The 21,345-nt window shown below is 38.3% G+C and overlaps 1 protein-coding gene across 3 annotated transcripts; it reads left to right on the top strand.

Annotated features, from left to right (window-relative positions):
* Window positions 1-82: 82 nt before the first annotated feature.
* On the top strand, window positions 83-20,197 carry BORA (BORA aurora kinase A activator). Of its 3 annotated transcripts, none has more exons than XM_076362945.1 (13): window positions 83-135; window positions 1,159-1,329; window positions 2,481-2,587; window positions 6,255-6,300; window positions 7,891-7,972; window positions 9,366-9,431; window positions 10,193-10,249; window positions 11,582-11,799; window positions 13,120-13,273; window positions 14,284-14,885; window positions 15,293-15,424; window positions 16,739-16,916; window positions 19,275-20,197. In XM_076362945.1, exons 2-13 carry the CDS (start codon window positions 1,174-1,176, stop codon window positions 19,280-19,282), a joined length of 1,806 nt encoding a protein of 601 aa, XP_076219060.1. In that variant the 5' UTR covers window positions 83-135; window positions 1,159-1,173; the 3' UTR covers window positions 19,283-20,197. The 3 variants fall into 3 exon arrangements, with proteins under 3 accessions (XP_076219060.1, XP_076219043.1, XP_076219051.1); XM_076362928.1 differs by having other exon boundaries at window positions 18,737-20,197; XM_076362936.1 differs by having other exon boundaries at window positions 94-122; window positions 18,737-20,197.
* Window positions 20,198-21,345: the final 1,148 nt, after the last annotated feature.

Raw genomic sequence — 21,345 nt, 5'->3', positions numbered from 1 at the left:
CGTCGTGATTGGGCAGAGCCGGGGAGGGGGCGGGGCTCGTTAAAAGGCCGCCCGGCGCGGCGGAGGCGGGAGCTGTGATCTGGGGCGAGCATGAACGGGCGCCGCGGCCTCCCGGCGGCCTGGTAACGGCGGCAGGTAGCTGCGGCGCGGGTCTCGGCCCTGCATCAGCCGCTTGGGGCTGCGGAGCGTGGCTCGGGGCGAGGCTCGGTGGCGCCGACCCGGGGGGAAGAGGGAGAAGGGGGCTGCCCTCCGGGGGGGCTGAGCGGGGCATCTGCCTGGGGCTCCCGTCCCCTTTACCACCTTAGGCGAGGGAGCCGCCGGGGCGCGGCCTGACGCGGGGCAGCAGACCCGCCGGCCCTTCTCCCGCCTTCCGTTGCGGGAGGGAGCGGTGGCGCCTCCCGGAGCCCCTCGGGGGCTGGGGCTGACCTCGGCCCGGCGGGGGTGGGCTGCGGGGCGGGGGAAGCGATTTTAGCGCCCTAGCGATATTGCCTCCGCGGCTCTCCCGGCCGTACGGGCAGCACCTTGGCGGCCGGCACGGCTGCTTCCCGCCGCCCGAGGTTAGCTGCCTGCAACTAGAAGCTTCTGAGTGGTCCGGTGCGGACGACGGCAGGTTTGCCGGCAGCCCCGTCTCGCCGTTGCGGCTCTCCCTTTCCTTCTGCGCTTGCTTCTTAGCTTGCGGGTAGCGCAGGGCTGAGGGGCAGCCGGGGAGGTCGTCCCTGTGCTACCCACGTTCCCGTAATACCTTTTTATTTCTGAAGCCCCTGAGTGCCAGCGCTTGGTATGTGAGCTGCCCTCCAGGAATATGTTTGGCTTCATCGCCGTTTTGTTTCTTCTGGTAGTTTTTTTTGTTGTTGGTTGTTTGCTGGTTTTGGTGTTTTGTTTTTTTTTAAACTGCCTTTTCAGTATCCTGTCTTGTCTTGTTTTCATAGGTTCTGTTTATTTTTAGTTGTTCTTTGTACCAGCCTTTTTTATCAGCTTCAAATGTCAGTAGGTCCAAGCCAAAGCTAACTTCTTCTTTGTTAGTCTTTGAAATGTTTCTGGCTCCTTAAAAATGATTGATCATCTCTTCCCAAAACCTTCAGGATGACCCTAAAAAGTCAAAATTATAATTTCCTTTTTTTCCCCCCTTCATTTTTCCTCTCCCTCTCTCTTTTCCAGGTATAGCTTAGTGTTATGGGTGATACAAAAGAAGCTAAAATGCAGATAACACCAGAAACTCCAGGACGAGTCACAGTCCTGAATCCTTTTGAAAGTCCCAGTGATTATTATACTCTTCAGGAGCAGATTGTCTCCAGTCCTTCAGTCTTTAAATCAACAAAATCCTCATCTGTAAGATCTAGTCTTTAGTTGTGTAACTATACAGACATAGTGCTAATATTTTGAAATGCATTAAAAAGTATATTTTATTTAGTGTACTTTAATATATATATTAAGCCAAAGAATTTTGGTGGCGTTGGGTGTTTCTTCTGATTAAAGGAGTATGCTGCTTTTAATACTAACATTGTCACTTAGTCTTTCTACTTTCCTGTTTTGTTTTTTTTTTTCTTTAGATATGAGGTGTATCAGTAGATTAGCATATACTTGCTAAGTGCCAAAAACAGTTGAAAGTAGATAAAGGACCGTTACTGGATGTGGTGTTCTTGTCCCACTTAGAGTGGGAAAAAACCCAGTTCCTACTTACATGCTAAGCAGGCTGGATGCAAGTAAAACTTAATTGCACTTCTGTTATAAGCTGTTTGCATAGTGACAGAATCAAGTTAATGATTTTGTGTATATAAAACTTTTTAGTTGCAAATTACATTCTGGTTTGGAGTTGGAATTATTTTCTGATAAGCAGTAGAGATGATGCTGTGCTAATGAAACTAAAAAGACTTGGTAGATCATTTTTCAAATGGATGTTTGAACAGTACTTCGTAATTAAGTGTTAAATAAAGGGGTGAAGCTGCTTTATTTCTGAATTGGGTTTTGTTGTGCCCTATGCATGGCATTATGAGGGAGACTTTGCAGGATGCATATGGGGTTGCAACTCCTAAGTCTTCTTGGAAATGTGAGGTGAAAGGAAGGCTGCTCTATTATTTGGATAACTTGGGTTAGGTGTGGACACTGGGTTTTCATGGAACCGCAGTTTGATTGTGGCAATCTAGAAGAAACTAAATTTTATCCCAAGTTCTGTATCTTTAGTAGATCTGTCCTCAGAAATGGAGAAGAAATTGACACCTCAGTTTGTAAATATTGGCTACAACCTTCCACTTCATGTTATCTTGTAAATCATTGTAATACCACTGCCAGGATAAAGAAGGCCGATTGACTTACTTTTTTTTTTTTTTTTAAAGTAGATGATTTAAATAGAAACTCTTTTGATTGTCTTTGACAGAAACTATATGGAAGCTATGATTGCATTGTTCCATTGAGATTTGTCCTGTGGTTCTATTTTTAACTTTTTAAACTAGCAAGCATTAAGATGTCCATTTCTGTTTTAGACACCAGGAAAATTTAGATGGTCCATTGATCAGCTTGCTCTAATAAATCCTGTGGAAATTGACTCCGAAGATGTTCGACGCCAAGCAATGTATTTGAGTCATGCTAGGTAACTTACCATCTGTTTTTATGCAGTTAACTTAGCTTGCATACTGAACACTGTTCTTTTGCTTTATTGATGTTTCAACACAGCATTAAAGACTTTATCCAAATCTTTTAACATAGATTTTTACGTGTCCCTGATGTGGATATAATATTTAGATGAGGCTGCCTCTGTGTTGCTCTTTTTTAATGTTAAGAACTGCTGATCCACTCTGCAGTTTGGAAGACCGCCAGATAAAAGCAGTCAGCGGAAGCAAGAAAATGTCTTGCCAGTGATTGTTAACCAAGCTACCTCTCCTGCTCCTTGTCACAACACAATTTGGCTTCTCAGTGTTCCATACTGAGACCTATGAAGTGTAGGCTTCTTTGGTCTTTGGGACTCCTGCAGAAGGGTAGAGCTGGGAAAGCTAGCTAGGTAAGCCAGTACTCTTTTTGAAAGGTATAGATAGATTGGACTTAATGTGAAGGAGGGAAGACCAATAAGCTTGCCGTCTTTGAGGAGAAGGAGATTGCTAGTTACTTGAAATAATTTGGGGATCCTGATCTCAACTTTTTCCTTCCTCTGAAAATAACTTCCATGGGGAAAACAAATGAGTAAGTAAAACAGGCTTAGTATTCACAGCTCATCTTGAGGGATAGTCTTACATACTAATAGCACAGAACAACATGCCAAGTGAAGGTAGTGAAGGGGAGGCCACAGTGGTGAATCCTGTAGATGCCCCCATACCATTTCTCAGATACAAACTTCCACAAAGAATTGCACCTCATGGCATGAAGCACCGCAGTAATAGAATAATAAAACAATCCTCCATTCTCTTTATGCCTATAGGACTTTCAAGTCCTGTTAGTGAAATGAAACACAGATAGAGGGCTGTTGAGGGCAAGAGTCCTCTGAATATTCATAGAATCATAGAGTAATTTGGGTTGGAAGGGACCTCTAAAGGTCATCTCGTCCAACCCCCCTGCCATGGGCAGGGACATCTTCAACTAGATCAGGTTGCTCAGAGCCCTGTCCAGCCTGACGTTGAATGTTTTCCAGGGATGGGGCATCCACCACCTCTCTGGGCAACCTGTGCCAGTGTTTCACCACCTTCAGTGTAAAAAATATTGTGAATTAGACCTATTGTTCTTGGTGTCTGCCTGAACCTACATCTCTCTTTTTGAACAGGAAGAGGTATAAGGAGGAATATGAATTTCTTGCTGCAGTAGAGATGTAGAAAGAATGTAACTGTCCTCAGCTATATCTGTGAATCACCATTTCTTAATATTATTTTTCTTAACATCTGTTTGTTTCCTGGCCTTCCTCTAGCAGCCAGTAGGTTTCAGACTAAAGCTTTTTATACGTTACAAAGCCTTAAGCCTTATGTTTTTAGGGAGTTGATTACATTGTTTATGGAAGCCTATTAGGACACACACAAACTAGCTTTAATTTAGATGGCTTGGGTGACAATTCCAATGATGATTAGTGGCATGGCCTATAGATACAAACATGTGTGGTCTCAGCGGGTCCTTTCAGTCTGTCCCACTGTTTCATACCCACTGTGATTTTTTTTTTTAATCATCTGATACGACTAGAAAGAGGCTAGTTTGTCTATCTGTAGATTTGCTGTGTCCATGCTTGCGCGTTTCAGTGTAATACAGACTGAGGTGGTTATTTCTGGTGGCTGCGAACTGTACATGGTTAAATGCGTGTGTGTGTGTGTAAGATTTTGTATGGCAACTGATTTTAATTTACATTTCTTAAGTACTGCTTTATGGTAACTAAAGTGTCATAAATACAGCTCTTGACATTAAAAGTTCCTGATAAAAGAACTGAGTTTTTGAAGCGCATGCGTAATGTTACACGAACTATATACTCCATTTTAATAATGCTTGTTAACAAGTCTCTTTCTCCATTAGTTGCAAAGAACCACAAGCATAAGAAATTTGGTGTGTAAATATTCCAAACTGTTAATTCTCCATTATGTAGAAAAAGCGGTTTGGGTAGCAGCACAGTGTAAAAGCTCATGAGCACTTTGTGAAGTCTAAGTGTGTATCACGTGTAGACTTGATTTTGTGCAGTATGACTGTTTTCCATAAACGGGGCATCATCTATGTGCTGTGTGTTTATTGCACTGCTTATAAAATGACTAGGAGAACTTTTTTCTGGCAGACTGTGTTAGGGAAATATAGTCTGTCAGTAATTGAGCAGACACAGTGACACAGTCTTGTCCACAAACTTTCCTCTTCCTTTTTTTGTTTCTACTGGTAGAAATTGAATGTTTCTAAATTGGGTGCTATGCTATTATATGTTAAGTATTAAAAAAATCTGTACTGCATCTTGCATACTGTGTGTCGCGGTTGCAAATGCTCTGTTGCCTGAAGTTGCATACAAGACTGGCTTGTTTTTATTCTTGTTAAATACATATGATGTTTTCACTTTTTTATTTTCCTGGAGTTATGCACTAAAGAAAAAAACATCCTCTTCTGCATTAACCAGCACTTTTAGTGGGAGCCGTTTTCCCAGTTCCCCTGTTTCTCCTTTGGAATCTGGCTTGTAAAGATGCTTTTTACTTGTGATCCACTATGCATAAATATACAATGATTGTAAGCTTATTTTTTGGTACAGTAACTGAATTTTGTGCAAGTGTCTTCACAGAACTGTCACTTTAGCATCATCTAGGCAGACATAGTTGAAGATGGCACGTCCAAGTATTGCAGATCTATTCAAAGTCTGATTAGCATCAAAGAAAGAGGGCTGTGAGGGAGAGTTTATGTATGTATATCTACATGTGTTTGTGTAGCTAATAATGTCTGTTATCGGACTGATTTCTAAAATTATTCAAGGGTAATTCAGGTATACTAACTGTATGAACGTATTATGTGATTCAGCTAAGATGATGATGAATATTCATTGTAAAATTTTTTTAAGCTTATAAATTACATAGTAGTAACTGAAAGTGAGACTCGAAGGTGACCATTAAAGGAAGTATAAATGTAGAATCTCACACATCATTTGAAGATGGCTGAAGTAACTACAATATTTTTTTTAAAACTAGCTTAAAAGCTGCATAGGGGAAAGTGTTAATTGATTCAAACCGAAATACGATATTGTATCCTGAACTGAAGAAAATACGGCAGACTAGCTATGTGAGAGGGGGAACTCTGTGCTGGGAAAGTGGGCTGTGTCAGGAATTTGAGTATGCAAATGTTCCATGAGTATCTTCTGTTGCCCTTCTGCTCCTTACAGCTGTTTTTTATTCTGCTTGATTTTGTAGTGAGATTCTTTGTGAGCCTAATCTCATGGAAACTTTAATGGTAAAATCTATTCATATGACAAGTTCAACATAACTAAATGGATTATTTTGTAAGATGATTGAGTTTTTGTCCAGATAAAAATACTTGCTGATACAAGGAGTAAATAGAAGATTTGCAAATACGTACTTATAATGGTACAGATCTTTTTCAAATGAACTGCAGTAACTGAGAAGTGCACTTATATTTCTAAATTTATGGTATGAGATTATTGCACATAAATAGTGCAGTAAAAACATCATAAGATTTAGGGTTTAATGCAATTTCATTTATAATGTTTCTCTTAACCATCTGTAAAAGATTACATGGTTGGACTTCACTGTTTTTTTCCAATTATGTGATGGCTTTGATAATTCAGTTGTTTTTCATTTGTTACTTAGAATTGATAAGGAGACAGAAGACAGAAGGCAAAAAGCCATTGAGGAGGTAATAAAACGTTCTATGCTATCAAGTATTGATTTGTTTTAGCTACATACCTACAAAAAAGATCCACGTCTATTACAGGATTTCAAAACCCACAAGCCGATTATATTTTACTGGTCAGTAAGAAAGTAATTTTGTGTCCTCATCCCTTGCAGTTGTAGTTGGACTCCACATGGTCTTTTTCTTCCCATCTGCTTTCACACACCTGTAGGTCAAACCAGCAGATTTTGTTTGTTTCATGTTGCTTGGCTAGTGGGAATGTAGCTGGAAAATAACTTATAAATAGTTAATTTAAGGTTAAAAATAATGATTGAGTATTTTGGGTTTTACAGTAACTGTTAGTGTTAGGTAGCTTAGTTTCTTTTATTACCTTTTTAAAAATATAGCAGTACCTTGGTGATTTCTTTGTTTCTTCCAAAGTCTGCTTAGTTGGAGGCAACACTTTCTTCTGGTAGCTTGTAATTCTTTCCGTCCGTTTTTCATTTTATTTTTTACTATCCATTTGTCTAGCAGAGAAGGAAAAGTTAAGTGTTTCAAATCTTCACTACAGAAATTGTCAACATTATTTCAATTTAAAAAAATAAAATAAGGCTCTGATAGGCAAGTTTTCCTTAGTGTTACTGACCTTTTTATATTTATCATGCTGTTACCAGTTTCTGTGCCTATAAACAAAAAATGTTTCATGATTCCATAAGGGTGCCATGTAGTTGACCTGCAGCTAAGATACTCTGTTGTTCTAAATCTGCATTAAAAAGGATATTTCTTCTTTGTGAGGCATAAGATAATGGATTATGCAGCTGAACAGCTTGAAACCACGTCTCTGATAAAAATTCTGCTTTTAATAGTTGGGTGTTTCAAGCTGAGTTTTTTTTCATTTGCTTTGAGTCTAGCTTTTATTGTGAGAACAGGATTTGCCATGTATTTCTTGAAGCTATGTGATAGTGTTCATCTCCTCAGCATCAGGGTGTTCTAGAGTGCAGTTGTGACAGCAGATAGAGTTTCTGGTTCAAAGAAAAAGACTCATGTGCCAGTACTCATAAATGTTTCACTGCTAACCAGTTTAGCCAAATACACTAATAATATTGGCAAAAAGCCTTGGTTTTCCATTTCTTCTACTGTTACTGCAGTGTCTCTAGCACTTCTGTAAAATAGCTCAATTGTTAAAATACAACAATTTAACAAACTGAAAATTTGAAAAGAATTATGTTAAACTACTGTGCAGTAAGTATGGTAAAGACAATTCAAATTTTTAAGTGAGTAATTAGTGATAAATGAAACTTTTGTACAATTTTCACTCTGCAGACTTGAAAGATCTGAGTTGGTGCGTGTCATAAAGAACTTGGGGGTCGTCTTCAAATCAAATTGGTTTTTCTTTAACATCTCTGGGCCTGAAATAATGAAATCTATTTTGGGTATAAGGGATAACTATCTTTATAGGTTTGGGAGAAGGAAGAGTTAAAATTCTTAAAATATATCTGTGAGTAGCAAAAGGTATGACTTAAATTTTTCTTGTTTAGGGTACTAATCTAAATTTAAGTTGAGAGTCTCCGATTTTTAAAAATGCTTAGATGGTTTCTTCCTATTCTACTCTAGTTTTTCACAAAAAGACTCATAGTTCCTTCTCCTTGGACTGAACATGAAGGCAAGCAAGTTTCTCAGTTTAGTTCAACTAAATGTAAGTTGCTTTTCTGTGTCCACCCAAAATTATCTAGTTTTTGGAGAAATTGTTAAGCATCATTTTTTTTTCAACCTCAATTTAAATGTTAAGAACCAATGATAAAAGATGGCACAACTGATAGATTTTTAGCTGTTCTCTCCAAGTGCTTTCTTTGTTTAAAAATCATTTATTAATCCAGAATCTTATATAATTTTTCACTTTTGTTATTTTGGTTCCTGTTCTTAAATCTTTTTCCATTCATAAGCTGTCTTCAACCAGTTTAATTTACACACGCAACTTTGCTGTGTCAATACTGGTAATAGCCAAGTCTTCTACTTCACACTTTTCTTCTGATGTCTGCACGTCTGACTTATTCTGACTGCTTTCCTGCCAATACAAATATATGGGAAATGAGTTCCATATTTTTCTACCATTACGTGCTATGTAAATTCCTGTTGTCCTCTTAATGTCCTGCTAGCTGACTGTCACTTTACATAGGGTTGTGGGTTTTCTAAATTTATTTCATTTACACCATTATTAGATTTTATTATTAATGCTGTTATTAAAGTTTATATATAACCAACAGAATACATAGTAAACGAATTATAAACTGGAGAAATGTCATAGAATCATAGAATCATAGAGGTTGGAAAAGACCTCTAAGATCATCGAGTCCAACCATCGACCCAACACCACCATGCCCACTAAACCATGTCCCTAAGCGCCTCATCTACTCGTCTTTTTAAATACCTCCAGGGATGGGGACTCAACCACTTCCCCATATGTCAGCTATAAAGTGTTGTTTGCATTCAGTATTGTTTGGTAGGAAATTCTTAACTAAGTGTTTGGGGATTTTTGCAAGATTTGAAAGAGGCTGAGCTGTTAAAATATTTTATCAAGGAGATGCAGCTTGTGGCGATCTCACAATTGACAAAAATACACTATCCACTTCTTGGGCAGAGCCACAATCCTTGACCTGGGAAAGTGAGTGGTGAAAGAAAATGGTCTAATGTGTTCCTTAGCTGTATCAGAAGAGTGGAGTGTTAGATTCTTCATCTTTGTCTTCAAGTCAGACTGCATGATTTTCTGGAAATGTGTTTTACTTGAACACAGCCTGTTTGGCTAAGCATAAACTGAGTTTGTTTTAAATCTCTCTAATGTAGAGGAGGCTGCAGGAGACAGATCTGGGCAAAGTTGATGCTACTTCACTAAGCTTTTTTTGAATAGAAAGGTGCTGAAATTCTCTTAATCAGCCATAATGGTAACCTTTCTTCAGTACTCCTTTCTAATCTCTTCCAAACTTTGATGCAAAAATTTTGTTTAGTTGTATTAAATATTCTAACTTACTGCTGCTAGGTTTCAAAACTGTATGCAATGCATGCTTAAATTTAAGTTCTTATCTGTTTTACAGCCATAGATCTAAATAACATTTCTCCAATTGGAAGACAGCTAACTTTGCAGCCTGGGAAAAGCAATGGTGGGTAAAAGGCAACGTCTGAAATTACAGGCTTTCTCTGAAGTGAAATAACCCATTTTTTAATGGCTATTTAATTTCAAAAGGGAATGATTTTTGTTAATATTCCTGTAGGAATAATTTTTCTTGAACTGTATGGTACTATTAATTTTAATATCCATTTCTCATAGTAATTTAATTCTATTATACTCTTTCATATTTTTTCATAAGTAAAAACTGCAGTCTTCTGTAGACTATAGAGTGCATTTTTGCCAACTCAATGTATGCCCTTTTTCTGAACTAAAAAGTGAATATAAGCCTCAGGTTTATGGGTAAATTACAGTTTCAAGAAACCTTTAATGTGTTGGATTGTTTTAGGTTAGAGAATCTTGATTATTTTCTCCACCAAATAAATAACAGAAATCTTAAGACATCTTTTAAACTGTTTCATTTTAGATAAATAGGTAGTGTTCTTCCCCAGGGTGTTTTGATGATCTTTCTACCATTTCCTTTTGAATCCTTCCTTTCTTCAGAGACCTCTCTCCTCGGTTCAGAATGCCTCTCTAGAGGCTTTTATGTTACAACCCTTGTTTTTTTATCCCTAGGCCTGAGTGTACTGCATATAGTGTTGTCAAATCAGAATCCTAGCTTTAATTAACACTTTTCCTTATTGCAACTGTAACTTAAATAGCTCAATTGCAATGCAATTTGAAAGTGAATTTTTGTTTCTACAGTTTTAGTAAAAGGTCACTGCAAGCTAATTTTGTTGGTTTTATTCATTGCAGCTGCTTGTCAGACAGTACTGTCTTTGCCAGTGGATTTTAATTTAGAGAAAATACTAGGTATGCCTTGTAATATCTAAATTTAATTATGACTGTCTAAATAGAAAACTTGTTTTTGTATTGTTTGCTGTTTTTTTGTCTTATGAAATATTGAAAACCTAATGTATGAATGAAAGTTTTAAGTATGTGTTCTAAGTAGACAGTTATTGCGTGTTGCATGGGACATCTGACTTAAATGACATGATTTGAGTGTAGACAAAGATAAAAGAGAAGGGATATGGAGGACAATTGGAAATTGATTAACAATTCTGAATGCATAAAAGGTAGTCAGCAGAAGACAACCCCTGCCTCCCCCAAATAGAGCAGTTATTTAACTTAGCAGAGCTGTTTGACTTGCAGATTGCTGGCTGTGAGGCTCACAGCCCAACCTTGCCTTGAGCAAAGCTATGCTCTAACTCTGTGCCTTTAGTTTAACTGAAGCCGTGGTGGTGACTAGAAGTTGTGTGGTGGCAAAAAAGCCATGACCACTGGGTAGGGAGATGAGAGTCCAAATTAACTGTCTGATTATAACTGCTGTATCAAGCAATTGCTGCCAGCTTCTCAGGCAGGGGGGCTGGAAAGGCCTGTTCTTACAGCTCGTGTATGGGAATAGTGGGTATAGCCAGCTCAGAGGTTTTCGGCTGCATGCTCCTATCCCAGTATTGAAGTTCACAACCCCGATTGTGGGTCATGAAAATTAAAACAGAAAAACAGAACCATATCTGTTGCTTCTGTGTTTCGTCTTAACAAATGCTTCCATCAATGCATAGTTTGTGAACTCATGAAAAATTTCTTCTACAAGAAATAGCCAATTAGAATAGAGCAAGAGCAAAAAACTAAAATAATCTGGTAAATCTCAGCATATTTAAATGGGTCTTTGTTAAGATCTGTATGCTCTTTTACTGTAAACTGCTAACTGCTTTGACTTTCTTCGAGTTGAATCTGGTTTGCCTTTGGATGTATCATGATGACCATCAAAGCATATGAGAGACCTGAAAAAGGGTCTAGTTTTGCTTGGGTAGTTTAATAACCCCTTTTTCACAACTCAAATGTGAAGAATAATACAATTTGGGGAAAGGGCCAGTAAGTAGATGCTACCCAATATTTATATTTTTTAAAAAATGCAGACTTCACTATTAAAAGATAGGCAGAAGTGGAACCTTGGTAGACAGAGTAGACTTTTTGTAATGATAACAAGTGATCCTTTGGGATAGGTGGCTAAATTAGATTAATTCCTTGCTGTATTCGTAAATTGGATTAAATGTTTTAATTTAGTTACAGATGTCTTTGTAGTGGAAGATACATTTTTTTCTTGCATTCTTATTGGAAACGATTTCTCCTCCACGTTTCTAGGTGAATATTTTAGAACTGATGAATTTGCAGATCAATCTCAGGAAAATCTGAGCTCTTCATCGCTCAGAAGAAAGCTGTTTTTAGAAGAAAATGGAAGCGTATCGGAATGTTTGTCCCCTTCTCTGCATAGTGCATGCGGTGGTCAGCCACTTGGAGTGCTTTGTTCAATTGACATATCTCCAGTCCGATGCAGAAGCCCTCTCGAAACATCTAGCTCAGTAAGTAGCCTGTTTTGGGGGCTGGATGGGATGTGACTTAGCTGGCACAAGAGTAGTTCTTAGAGCAGGCTGTACCGATTCTGTGTTCTAACAGACTTCACGAGATGAACCACCATGTTTTTAATAAGCTAGAACTGCTTTATGAAAGAGTCGGTATTAGACCAAAGGCGTTTGTTGTTGTTTTTTTCCCAAATTCCAATTTCAGAAAAAAATCGTGAACAAAAAAAAGTCTTGAAAGAATATATTACTAACTTTTTATTATATCAAATTATTATGCTGTGCTGCTATTCTTTTGTATAGAAGAAACTAATTAAGTAGGAATTGATACGTATACAAGACTTGCTGAAAGCTTGTTGAAACCTTCCCCCCCCCCCCTAAAAAGTGCATACAAATAAAAGGCCTGTTTAAATCCATGGACTGCTGTCTAAAATACTACTTGATACGAACAGGTGATACAATTGTTTCCCTTATAGCTCATAAACTCATTTATGGTGGAAGAAGTGACTTGTGGATCTTTGAATGCAGTGCTAAATATGCTTTTTTCTTTTCCATTGACCAGAGATTTCAGATGAATATACATATATTAGAACACGGAACATAATGTCTGTTTTTTAAATTAAGCGAGATGAATCTTATTCCCAGGTGGACATAGCACAGCTAAACTGGTTTAGGTGGTATGGTTTCATCTGTTTGGCGGCTGAAGTGCACAGAAAAAAGGTACCCCAGCAAGAATGTGGCTTTAAAAAAAAAAAAAAAAGTCCTCACTATGGTAACCTAGTAAAGAATTCCTACAACATAATTACACTGCTAGAAGTGACTTTTCTTTTTGTACCATACTCTTAAGCAAGGTCACAACCACTATTCTTTTTTCTTAAGGAAAAATATTTTTTCTGCTCCTGAGTTAAATAATTCAGATAATATGGATTCCATTAAAATATAAGTAGTGGCTGGCTTTCATCTGCATTGTTACGAGTAAGAAATTGAGATTAAATACTTGACTATATACACAGATAGCATTAATGCCCTGTTTAGGCTTATCATAGTTCTTAAATATAACGGATACTATAGTCTTAGTTGGTATTATGTGACAGTTTGAGTCCGTTGCTCTTTTCCTATGTGGAGGCATAAAGTCCAAGTGAAGAGTTGCTACTGGAATATTTAAGCTAAACTAATGATAGAGGTTGTCATTGTATGGTTATACAGGATTAGTTTTTCTCAGTGCTGCCATATTAAGCTTTTTAATTAGAACACTTTTTATATATACGTATTAGTCAAGGTTATATTATGAAAATATGCCTTTTTTTTTTTTTTTAACTGAAGGGTCAGTTTTCCTCAAGTCCTATTCAAGGAGGAACAAGGGCTTACAGTCTTGGAAGTATAACCAGTCCCACATTTCCAGAGGGGTCTCCTGCACAGAATGGTTCTCCTACTTTTTCACCAATTGCTTTTCACATAAGAAAGACGCCACTGTCAGGTATGGTTTAATTGTATATGTATTATTCTTTCTGGATTTATATATTTTTGATTATAAAAACTGCTGCATTCTTACTGGAACTTTTTTCTGTTCCAAGACAAGTTACTGTGCTTGGCAGACCAGCAGTCTCCTCTTATATGACACATTTACTGTTTAGCAGTGAAACATCGTAATGATGTGTAACAGTGAAGTGTATCTGCTTGCAAAAAATCAACTCGGGAAAATGTTTTTGAAGGAGGAATTGAGACCTAATAGGAATGGAGAAAAAATTAAAGGATTAATCTAGTGTGAGGAGAGGGTTTAAAGCCATATGCCTGAACTAAGTCAGGTCACAATTCTGATTTGGCCCAACCTGAAGCATTTGGACAAAGAATGTTTAGCTTGAGTTTTCAAATCATGTGATTGTCAAGATTATTTGAAATGAAACTGACTAGTGAAGAAATCACAAACATTTTGTGTCCTCATTGCTCTAGAAAATGTCAGTATTATGTTTCGTCCATTGCCTGGAAAGACTTAACGCCAGATTTATACATGGTTTTGCTCTGATGAGCCTTGTGGTATTTCAACACCTTTATATGTGGAGATTGCATAGGTTTGATTTTCTTGAAAATTTTACTGCTAGCCCAAATTTGTTTTTAAATGCCTATAGAATATGTGTAATTATGGCTTTTTTGGAAGAAAGCCATAGAACCAGCCTTGACAGATTTTTCCTGTGAACAGTGTGTGGTATTGCCATTTGAAAATGCAAGGCCTCTGATTCCACAAACTATGTCATAGGAAACAAATTTGCTGGTAAAAATGGGATAAAAACTTGCCTTTACCGTGACAGTTTAAATGCAGCTTAACCTCCCCCTTGGAGCTGGGAGGCAGTGCTCAGTGGAACACTATGTAGTTGGCTATAATTATTCAAAGGACTGTAGGGTTTTGCAGATGATGCCGTTAACTCCATTTGATATCTAATAGAATAACTTTGTTTGGGTTTTTTTTTTTTCCCTTTCTTCTGTGGACAGACCAAAGAAAATTTACATTTCGTTCTCCAGATATTCCTTCTTCCTCAAATAGAATGACACCCCCGAGTACAAGAAGTCCTTATATAGATGGTTGTTCTCCAATTAAAAGTTGTTCTCCTATGAGGCTTGGAGCACGTAGAGGAACTACCCAGTATCAGACTTCTGTCATTAGAATACCAATTGCGGTTGAAAATCATGGTGAGGATGAGGAAGACAAGGAAAATGCTTCTCCAGCAGAAGCTCGGTTCCCAGAAATGGATAATGGAATAAACTTACGTCAGCAAGACGGTGATACTTTTGCACATGGTACACATCTCGTGGTAGCAACTGTGTCTATTGCACCAGATCACTCGGAAGTTTGTCATCAAAGGTTGTCGTCATTTCAGGCTATAGAAGGCTCAAAGGAAAATAATACTGTAGATATGGCTGATGCAGCTGAAGTGTCAGAGGAGAACACTTGGATAAAAGAAACAATTGGCACTAGCAACACACCAATGACCAGCTTTATGACAGGAATTACTTTCAGTATTGAAAACTCGCGCATGTGCATGTCACCTCTTGCAGAAAGCAGTGCAATTCCTTGTGACAACAGTAGTATTCAGGTAAAAATAAAAATCTTCTTGTGCTTCTCTGTAAAACTGAGCTCGATGGTCGAACTTTTAGTATGTATACCATTCTGGAAGTAATTGTCTATTTTCTCTTATTGGATGTGGCATGCAGGTGGTATTGTGACTTTTATTCCTTCCCCCTCATCCCCTTTTTCCTCTCTCAGTGGAGTCAGCATAGCAATTATAAATGATTTTTGTGTTACTATGTACAGGAATACGTTTAACTTAATCCAAACTAATTCTGACAGACCCGTTCACAATTTGCTTTTGTTACTAACTGATGGTAGGTGGTTTGTTGGATTAAGTTCTTTTAAATGCAAGTCGTATCAGGTATGAGAATCTGAGGGGCTTATTGGTGATAAATTGCAGTACATTTTTTAAGCCCTGCTTCTTGATTTCAGGTGGACAGTGGTTATAATACACAGACTTGTGGAAGCAGCATTATGGATACTGCGGGGGCTGAAAACAGTTGCAGAGAAAATGATGTGAATACTAACATGTTTCAGAATAAATCTCAGCTCCTTAGATCAAAGGTAGGAGTTAAATTGTGATGCAGAAGTGATAGGCTTCCCATCTGAAGCATCCATTCCTTATTTTATTCAGTTGCAGGGAGCCTGAGTGAGGGGAGGAGAGACTGTCAGGTGATAATAGAAAGCATGTAGCATCATTTTGGTGATTGTAAGCTGGCAATAAAATTAATGTGTTCTATGACAAAGGCAAAGGTAGTTTCACAGGAAACTGAAGTATGTGCGTAAAAGGTAGTTGCGAGGCTGCTCATGGCTCCTGATGTATTGTAATCTGTCTCTTATTTTTGTTTCTGTTGTTCTTGCTCCTTTTTTTTGTTTTTTTTTATTGTCAAGTTTTTAAACACGTGCCTGTGGAGAAGCACGTTTTTTGGGGAAAAACTGTCAGCTGCTTCTTTTCATAAACTAGACTCAAGTTTCCTAGACCGTACTTGGCATGCTGACTTGGTGGGGAACTTTCTGGTTAGGTACAGCCTTTTGATTACAAGCCCTTTGATGACCTATCTTCAAAACAAAACAAAAACTACAAAAGACAATACACATCTAGCAAGGCTCCCAGGCTCTTAATCTTGTGACTGATGGAAGGAGTTCTACTTCTTCCAGAGAATGGGAAGCAAGGCTAGTTTCTTTGGAGGAGAGAGCAAAGATCATCTCCTCTCACTTAGTAATTATGGTCTTACGGTCTTATAAACTTAAATAGTTTATGGTCAACTACTTGGCATTGTTGACAGTCGTTGAAGGGGAGACAGTACTGACCAGTAGTACCAGGCTATAAAAAGACTCAAGCCCATTCAGCCCTGACTTCACTTCTGTCTCTGACATGCTAACAGCCGCTTCTCTAACAAGGTAAAGAGTAGATTGATGGTGTCTTATAGACCACTGAGATCAAATTTTGAACTCTGCGCATTTAAGATCGGGATAACTGTGCCCTTACAGGAAGAATAGATGGATATTTTAACTTCTAAAAATACCCAGCTATGCTGAGGTCTTGCCCACTCACCCTGTTGGACCATTCAACTCTCGCAACAGAGAACGCACAGAGAATGAAGAGAAAAAAGCATGGACACTGCTGGCTGAAAGCATCCAGTCTGGCTCATTCAGAGCACGTGTGCTCTGAAAGGAGGTTCTTGCGACAGCTTGTCTCAAAGATTTGTGCAGAAAAAACATTACCTTTCACTTCTTTTTTTATTTCAGAAGGGGAGAGATAGGAGGCTAAGGTACTAATTGTAACTTGAAATTTTCAGGTAGTAAGTTTGGATCTTGTTTCTTTTGGGGAATTTTTGTGAAAATGGTTTTAAAATTAACTTTTCCTTATTAACCTAGGAGTGTTCCGTTTTAAACCATAAGGACAATCAGTTGCTGAGAGCAAAATCTCCAGAGAAGCAATCCTGTTTCCAAAAAGCAAAAACACATAGTACAGTATTTGGTCAAAATGCAACTTGCAACATTTCTGCCTGGAAACTTAAAAATGAAAATCAAGTTCAGGGATTTCACAAAAATGGTATGTAGTTTTCTGATGGAGAACTTAAATTGTGTTGTCTAATAAATTTTTATACATACGACCTCAATTACCTGGATTATACATACTATTTTGCTTTTTCAATGCAAATGTAATAAATTGTCTGGTATATATTAAGGGAGTTTTTAAATAATGTGGGGTTTTTCAGGTCTTATTAACAAATTTATTGGTATCATTAAGCGATCCTTTTGAAAATTAAGGTGGCTAGACTTGGTACCAAGAAACCATAGTGTTTTTTCAGAATTGTGTCCCTTCTGTGATTAGGGTAGATTCCATGAGGAGCCTTGTTCTGAAAGTTTGGACATAACTTCACCTTGAAGAGGAGTATTTTGGATAGACTGAGCAAACCTAGGGTAACTTGCCTAGAAGCCAGTGTAACTGCAAAACCACCTGCATTTTAAGACACAACTCCTAAAGGCATGAGGGAAACTCTTCTTCGGGAGGGGGGGAAAGGAGCATTAGTTTTGATTTGGATTGCTTTTCCCCTGATCAGGTTTATTGTGTGGCTTCAGGAATACTAGCACTGGTACCAAGAAGGAGTCACTGGGACAGAAATGAACCTCTGGGGGTGTAATGAGAGCAGGGCTGGGGTAACAGGAGGGGGGTGAGTGTCTGTCAGTATCAGTCTAAAGTAACAGTGATGAAACTCAGCTGTGACTTTTGCAAGGAAAGAATAAAACTAGCGTTCCAGAAATGGGTCCCTGGAATATGTGTATGTTTTATAGTAGACTTGCAAACTGTTAAAAATGGGTGCTTTGATTTTAATACCAGGCTAGTCCTTTCAATTAAGTTTTCCTTGTGAACAGCTGCATGAAAACTCCGTTCCAGTTATGGAAATTATGTACTTTTCCACAATTAAAAACCAAAAAAGTTTAAATCTCGTAGTAATAAAATAAGCTCTATGTCACAAGAAGCCTTTTAGCAGTTCTTTGATCAGTTTTTTCCTTGGTTTGGCAGAAATCAAGGAAAAGGACAGGTGATGGAAATGCTTTAATAGGAAAATAGAATCTCTTCCCCCTAAACAAGCAGCTCTTACTCTTAAAACTGCTTATCTGTCAGTTAGCTTTACCATGTACTTAAGTAAGTTGTGCTATCGGCTACTTTAAAATTAAATGATAGCATTGTTACTTTAGTAGTTGTATTAGTACTAATCTCGAAGTTGATCACCCGCCTCCACCTGTGTCTCCTAAGAACACTTGTGTCCAAAGTGATGCTCCGGTACCCTTTCGAAGGAACGTAAGAAGGTGCGATAAGGTTAATTGGTCTCAGCACATCATTAAGAGAATGGCGCAGCCTGCCTTCTAGGAAAGTAAACCATTACACTTTTACTTCCCTCTTACGTTTAATTCCCAACACTGTTATGTCTGCTTACAGAAGTGACCAAAATATTTAGATAAGCATTTAGAAATAGAATTAATTTTTGCATGCCACTTATTGCAAAAAGTATTAATATAAACAAACTCTCGATACTTTCAAGAAAACCATTGATGAACAAAAGTAATGGAATGAGGAGGGTCTGGAAGCCCAGAATTCCCTTTGCCTAACCACATCAGATTTGGTTAAATTTGATTGGATTTGTTTAAAAGGACCTTCTGGACTTCATAAATCTGAATGGGGAAAAAAACCCGTATGGTAATCTTCTAGCCCTAGTGACTAAGAGGGAAAGAAGAGAGAGGGGAGATACTGACACTTCAGGGCTCGGTGTTTGTAGAGCTCTGAAGTAAACTTTGTTGGATTAATCAAAAAGGCAAGTCCATTCCAGTACGTGCCCCAGCTGAAGCAGTCTTTCTCCCTTTTCATAGCAAGGATATCCAGTCCCAGGACACTGGATGGAAGTTCCGCTTCCTATTCTATTCCACAACCCACGGAAAAACTTGTACCAAACGGATAGACCGTGGCTGATGAGTAGCTATTGGCACACTGAGCCTGAATTCAGGTCAGACCTAAATTTGAAGGCAACCGACAACGTTTTTTAAAAATCTCAGAAGGGGAGGCATGAACGGAATTGCATAGCATTAAACAGCAGCGCGTTAGCCCTGAGGCTTGTGCGCAGGCGTTGGATGAATAGAACAGTTCTCAAAATACTTTCATTAACTCACCAGTGAAGGCTTTCTGAAAAATGTACTTAATGAAACAGGTAAACTTCTGTACCATCAATAAAGCATCATTTGGCTTTAGTTCTCACATTGCAAAAATAGTAATTAAAAAAATTACTTTAGATTTCTAGCAGGCAAACACGACGTGCATTATTTTTACTTCCATAGCAATCTAATCAGTATTTCTGTTACGCATCTCTGATTGACAGTAATTGAACCTAACGTCCTGAATTATCTATTTCAGGCTCTTGAAACAGTGCCCTGCTAAAAGCTGGAAATACACTGAATCGATAACTTTTAAGGGATGAATTTTTTGAAGTAGAGAATCAACTTAGCCTTCTGGAAAATGGATTTATTGAATAGGGCATTCAGAACGTTCTTAGCTTTAGTTGGTAAGGTTTGTAGCTCAAAAGCAAGACGCAACTTGCTGAGACTTAAAAGTTATTTATGACCTTGCGTCTTTTCTGTTTCTCATGATAATTCTCTTTAATCAACTGAAAGGGTGAATTTCAGATTTCCAGACTGTGCAAAGGATTTATTTTTGCAAGTGTGATTACTAAAAATAGTAGTAATGTTAATGTAAAGGGGAAGATGAGAAGCAGAGTTAGTCCACATTATGATCTGTTTCTGAGCTGTTTGGCATGGTATGTGTAATTAAGATTTGGTTTTAATTTCTGACTAAAATTTTTAATTCCTTATAATGATATGTTCAATGACCAGAGGCTTTCAAAGTGTTCACAAATAAAAAAGCAATCACTAAAATACTTAATTGCACCCTGTATAAGTGTTTTCTTAAAGGTAAGGGAAAAGTAACAGCAGAAATGGGTGAATGTGAGAAGTAATTAAGGATCCCCCCAAATAAATTGCCGGTGTTTTCTGTCCTGTTTTATAGTCCTCAGTTAGATGGGAATTATTTATTTTATGAAAACATGCATATTTTTATTATGTTTGTATAATTGTTTTGTAGAAGGAACCTACTGTGCAAATCATTGTGGAAATCATTTGACCATTCTGTTTCTCTAGTTGTACTTAGCGCATTGGTTGGCACACGTTGCACAAAATGGTCATTGTTTACATTAAATTAATTTCAGTGGTTTTAAGGAAAGTCCTTTAACATGGATAACTGTAAATTGAGTAGTGAAACAGAATAAAGACATCTCTCTCGTACCTAGATTGTTTGTATTACTTTCTTTGCTGTAATTTGCAGCATCTTTTGAGTGCTGCCTGTAACACGTGTACGTGTCTGTCGTTTGGGTGGGGGGCGTTGGGGAACAGAGGAAGGAGATCAGGCAAGGAGCCTGGCAAGCTTTCGCTCTCATACAGCTAAAAAATGGTTTCAGTTACTCTCATGGACGGCGCTGAATTCCAAGTGCAGTACCAGTTAGATCCAGTGCTCTGCCCATCTTTGAGTTTTAAAGTTTCCGAATAAGCCTGTTGGAACAGTGGCGACAGGATTAAAATGTCTCATTCAGGGGGTGCGGTTTCTTCTGTTGCAATCAGTTAAACATGTTAATTGTCTCCTTTTGACGCCTTTTATAAATATGTACTTTATAAATCTGATCCAATCCTTTACAATGACAGCAGAGGGGGAGCTGAGTAAATGTGGCCGAGTGACAACCCTGTATTGATGATCAGCTGTGACCCACTCATTACCCAAGGAAACCACCGAGGAGTAAGTGACTAGTAAAGAAGTTCGAGCTGTAACTCTTCAAAGATCTCTGAGGAACATCTGCAGTATGTGGGATTGCAGCTTCTTGGCTTTGAGGGCTAGGAATTGGCAGCAGCAGAACCGGCCTACAAGAACTACTATAATCCCAGGCACTTTGGGGGATAGTTTTACTGAAAGGAACTTGCAGAATTGGATAGCTACCACCTGAAAGCAAGCTGTCTCCCTCGCCCCGGCGGTGGGAGCTCAGCACCGAGTCTAGGAGCACACAAAGCATGCTGTATGACTACCTCACCAGGTGGCGTAGCTTGACTGTAACAGCGCAGCTCAAGGCACAAAATGATTGAGGTTTTTCTGAGAATTCTAACTAACTAATAATTCTAACTTGCCAGCAGAAGCTAGAATGATCACCGCCAAACTTGTCGTTACTTGTGGATTTTTGTGTCACACAAATATAACTGATGGTTTCCATCCCTTTTTTTTAGGCAGTTCATCAGAGGCTAAGCAATGATTTTAAATTGCTTTAAGGTCTAGGACAAAGACTAATGCACTCTTATGGTATGGTTTCTCTCTCTACCTGCATATTGTGTGCATATGTATACACAGCTCCTCTGGTGTGAGAGAGAACTTTCCGGAAGGAAGTGTAACT

Source organism: Aptenodytes patagonicus, chromosome 1 (assembly GCF_965638725.1).
Source record: "Aptenodytes patagonicus chromosome 1, bAptPat1.pri.cur, whole genome shotgun sequence".
Classification (NCBI taxonomy): Eukaryota; Metazoa; Chordata; class Aves; order Sphenisciformes; family Spheniscidae; genus Aptenodytes; species Aptenodytes patagonicus.
Note: the sequence above shows the minus strand (reverse complement) of the source record. Positions and strands in the feature narration are given on the sequence as shown.

Coding starts and splice junctions, on each gene's coding strand:
- BORA (XM_076362928.1), top strand. CDS start 1,174: ATGGGTGATACAAAAGAAGCTAAAATGCAGATAACACCAGAAACTCCA. Junction 1,330..2,480: donor AATCAACAAAATCCTCATCT/GTAAGATCTAGT, acceptor TTTCTGTTTTAG/ACACCAGGAAAATTTAGATG. Junction 10,250..11,581: donor TAATTTAGAGAAAATACTAG/GTATGCCTTGTA, acceptor CCACGTTTCTAG/GTGAATATTTTAGAACTGAT.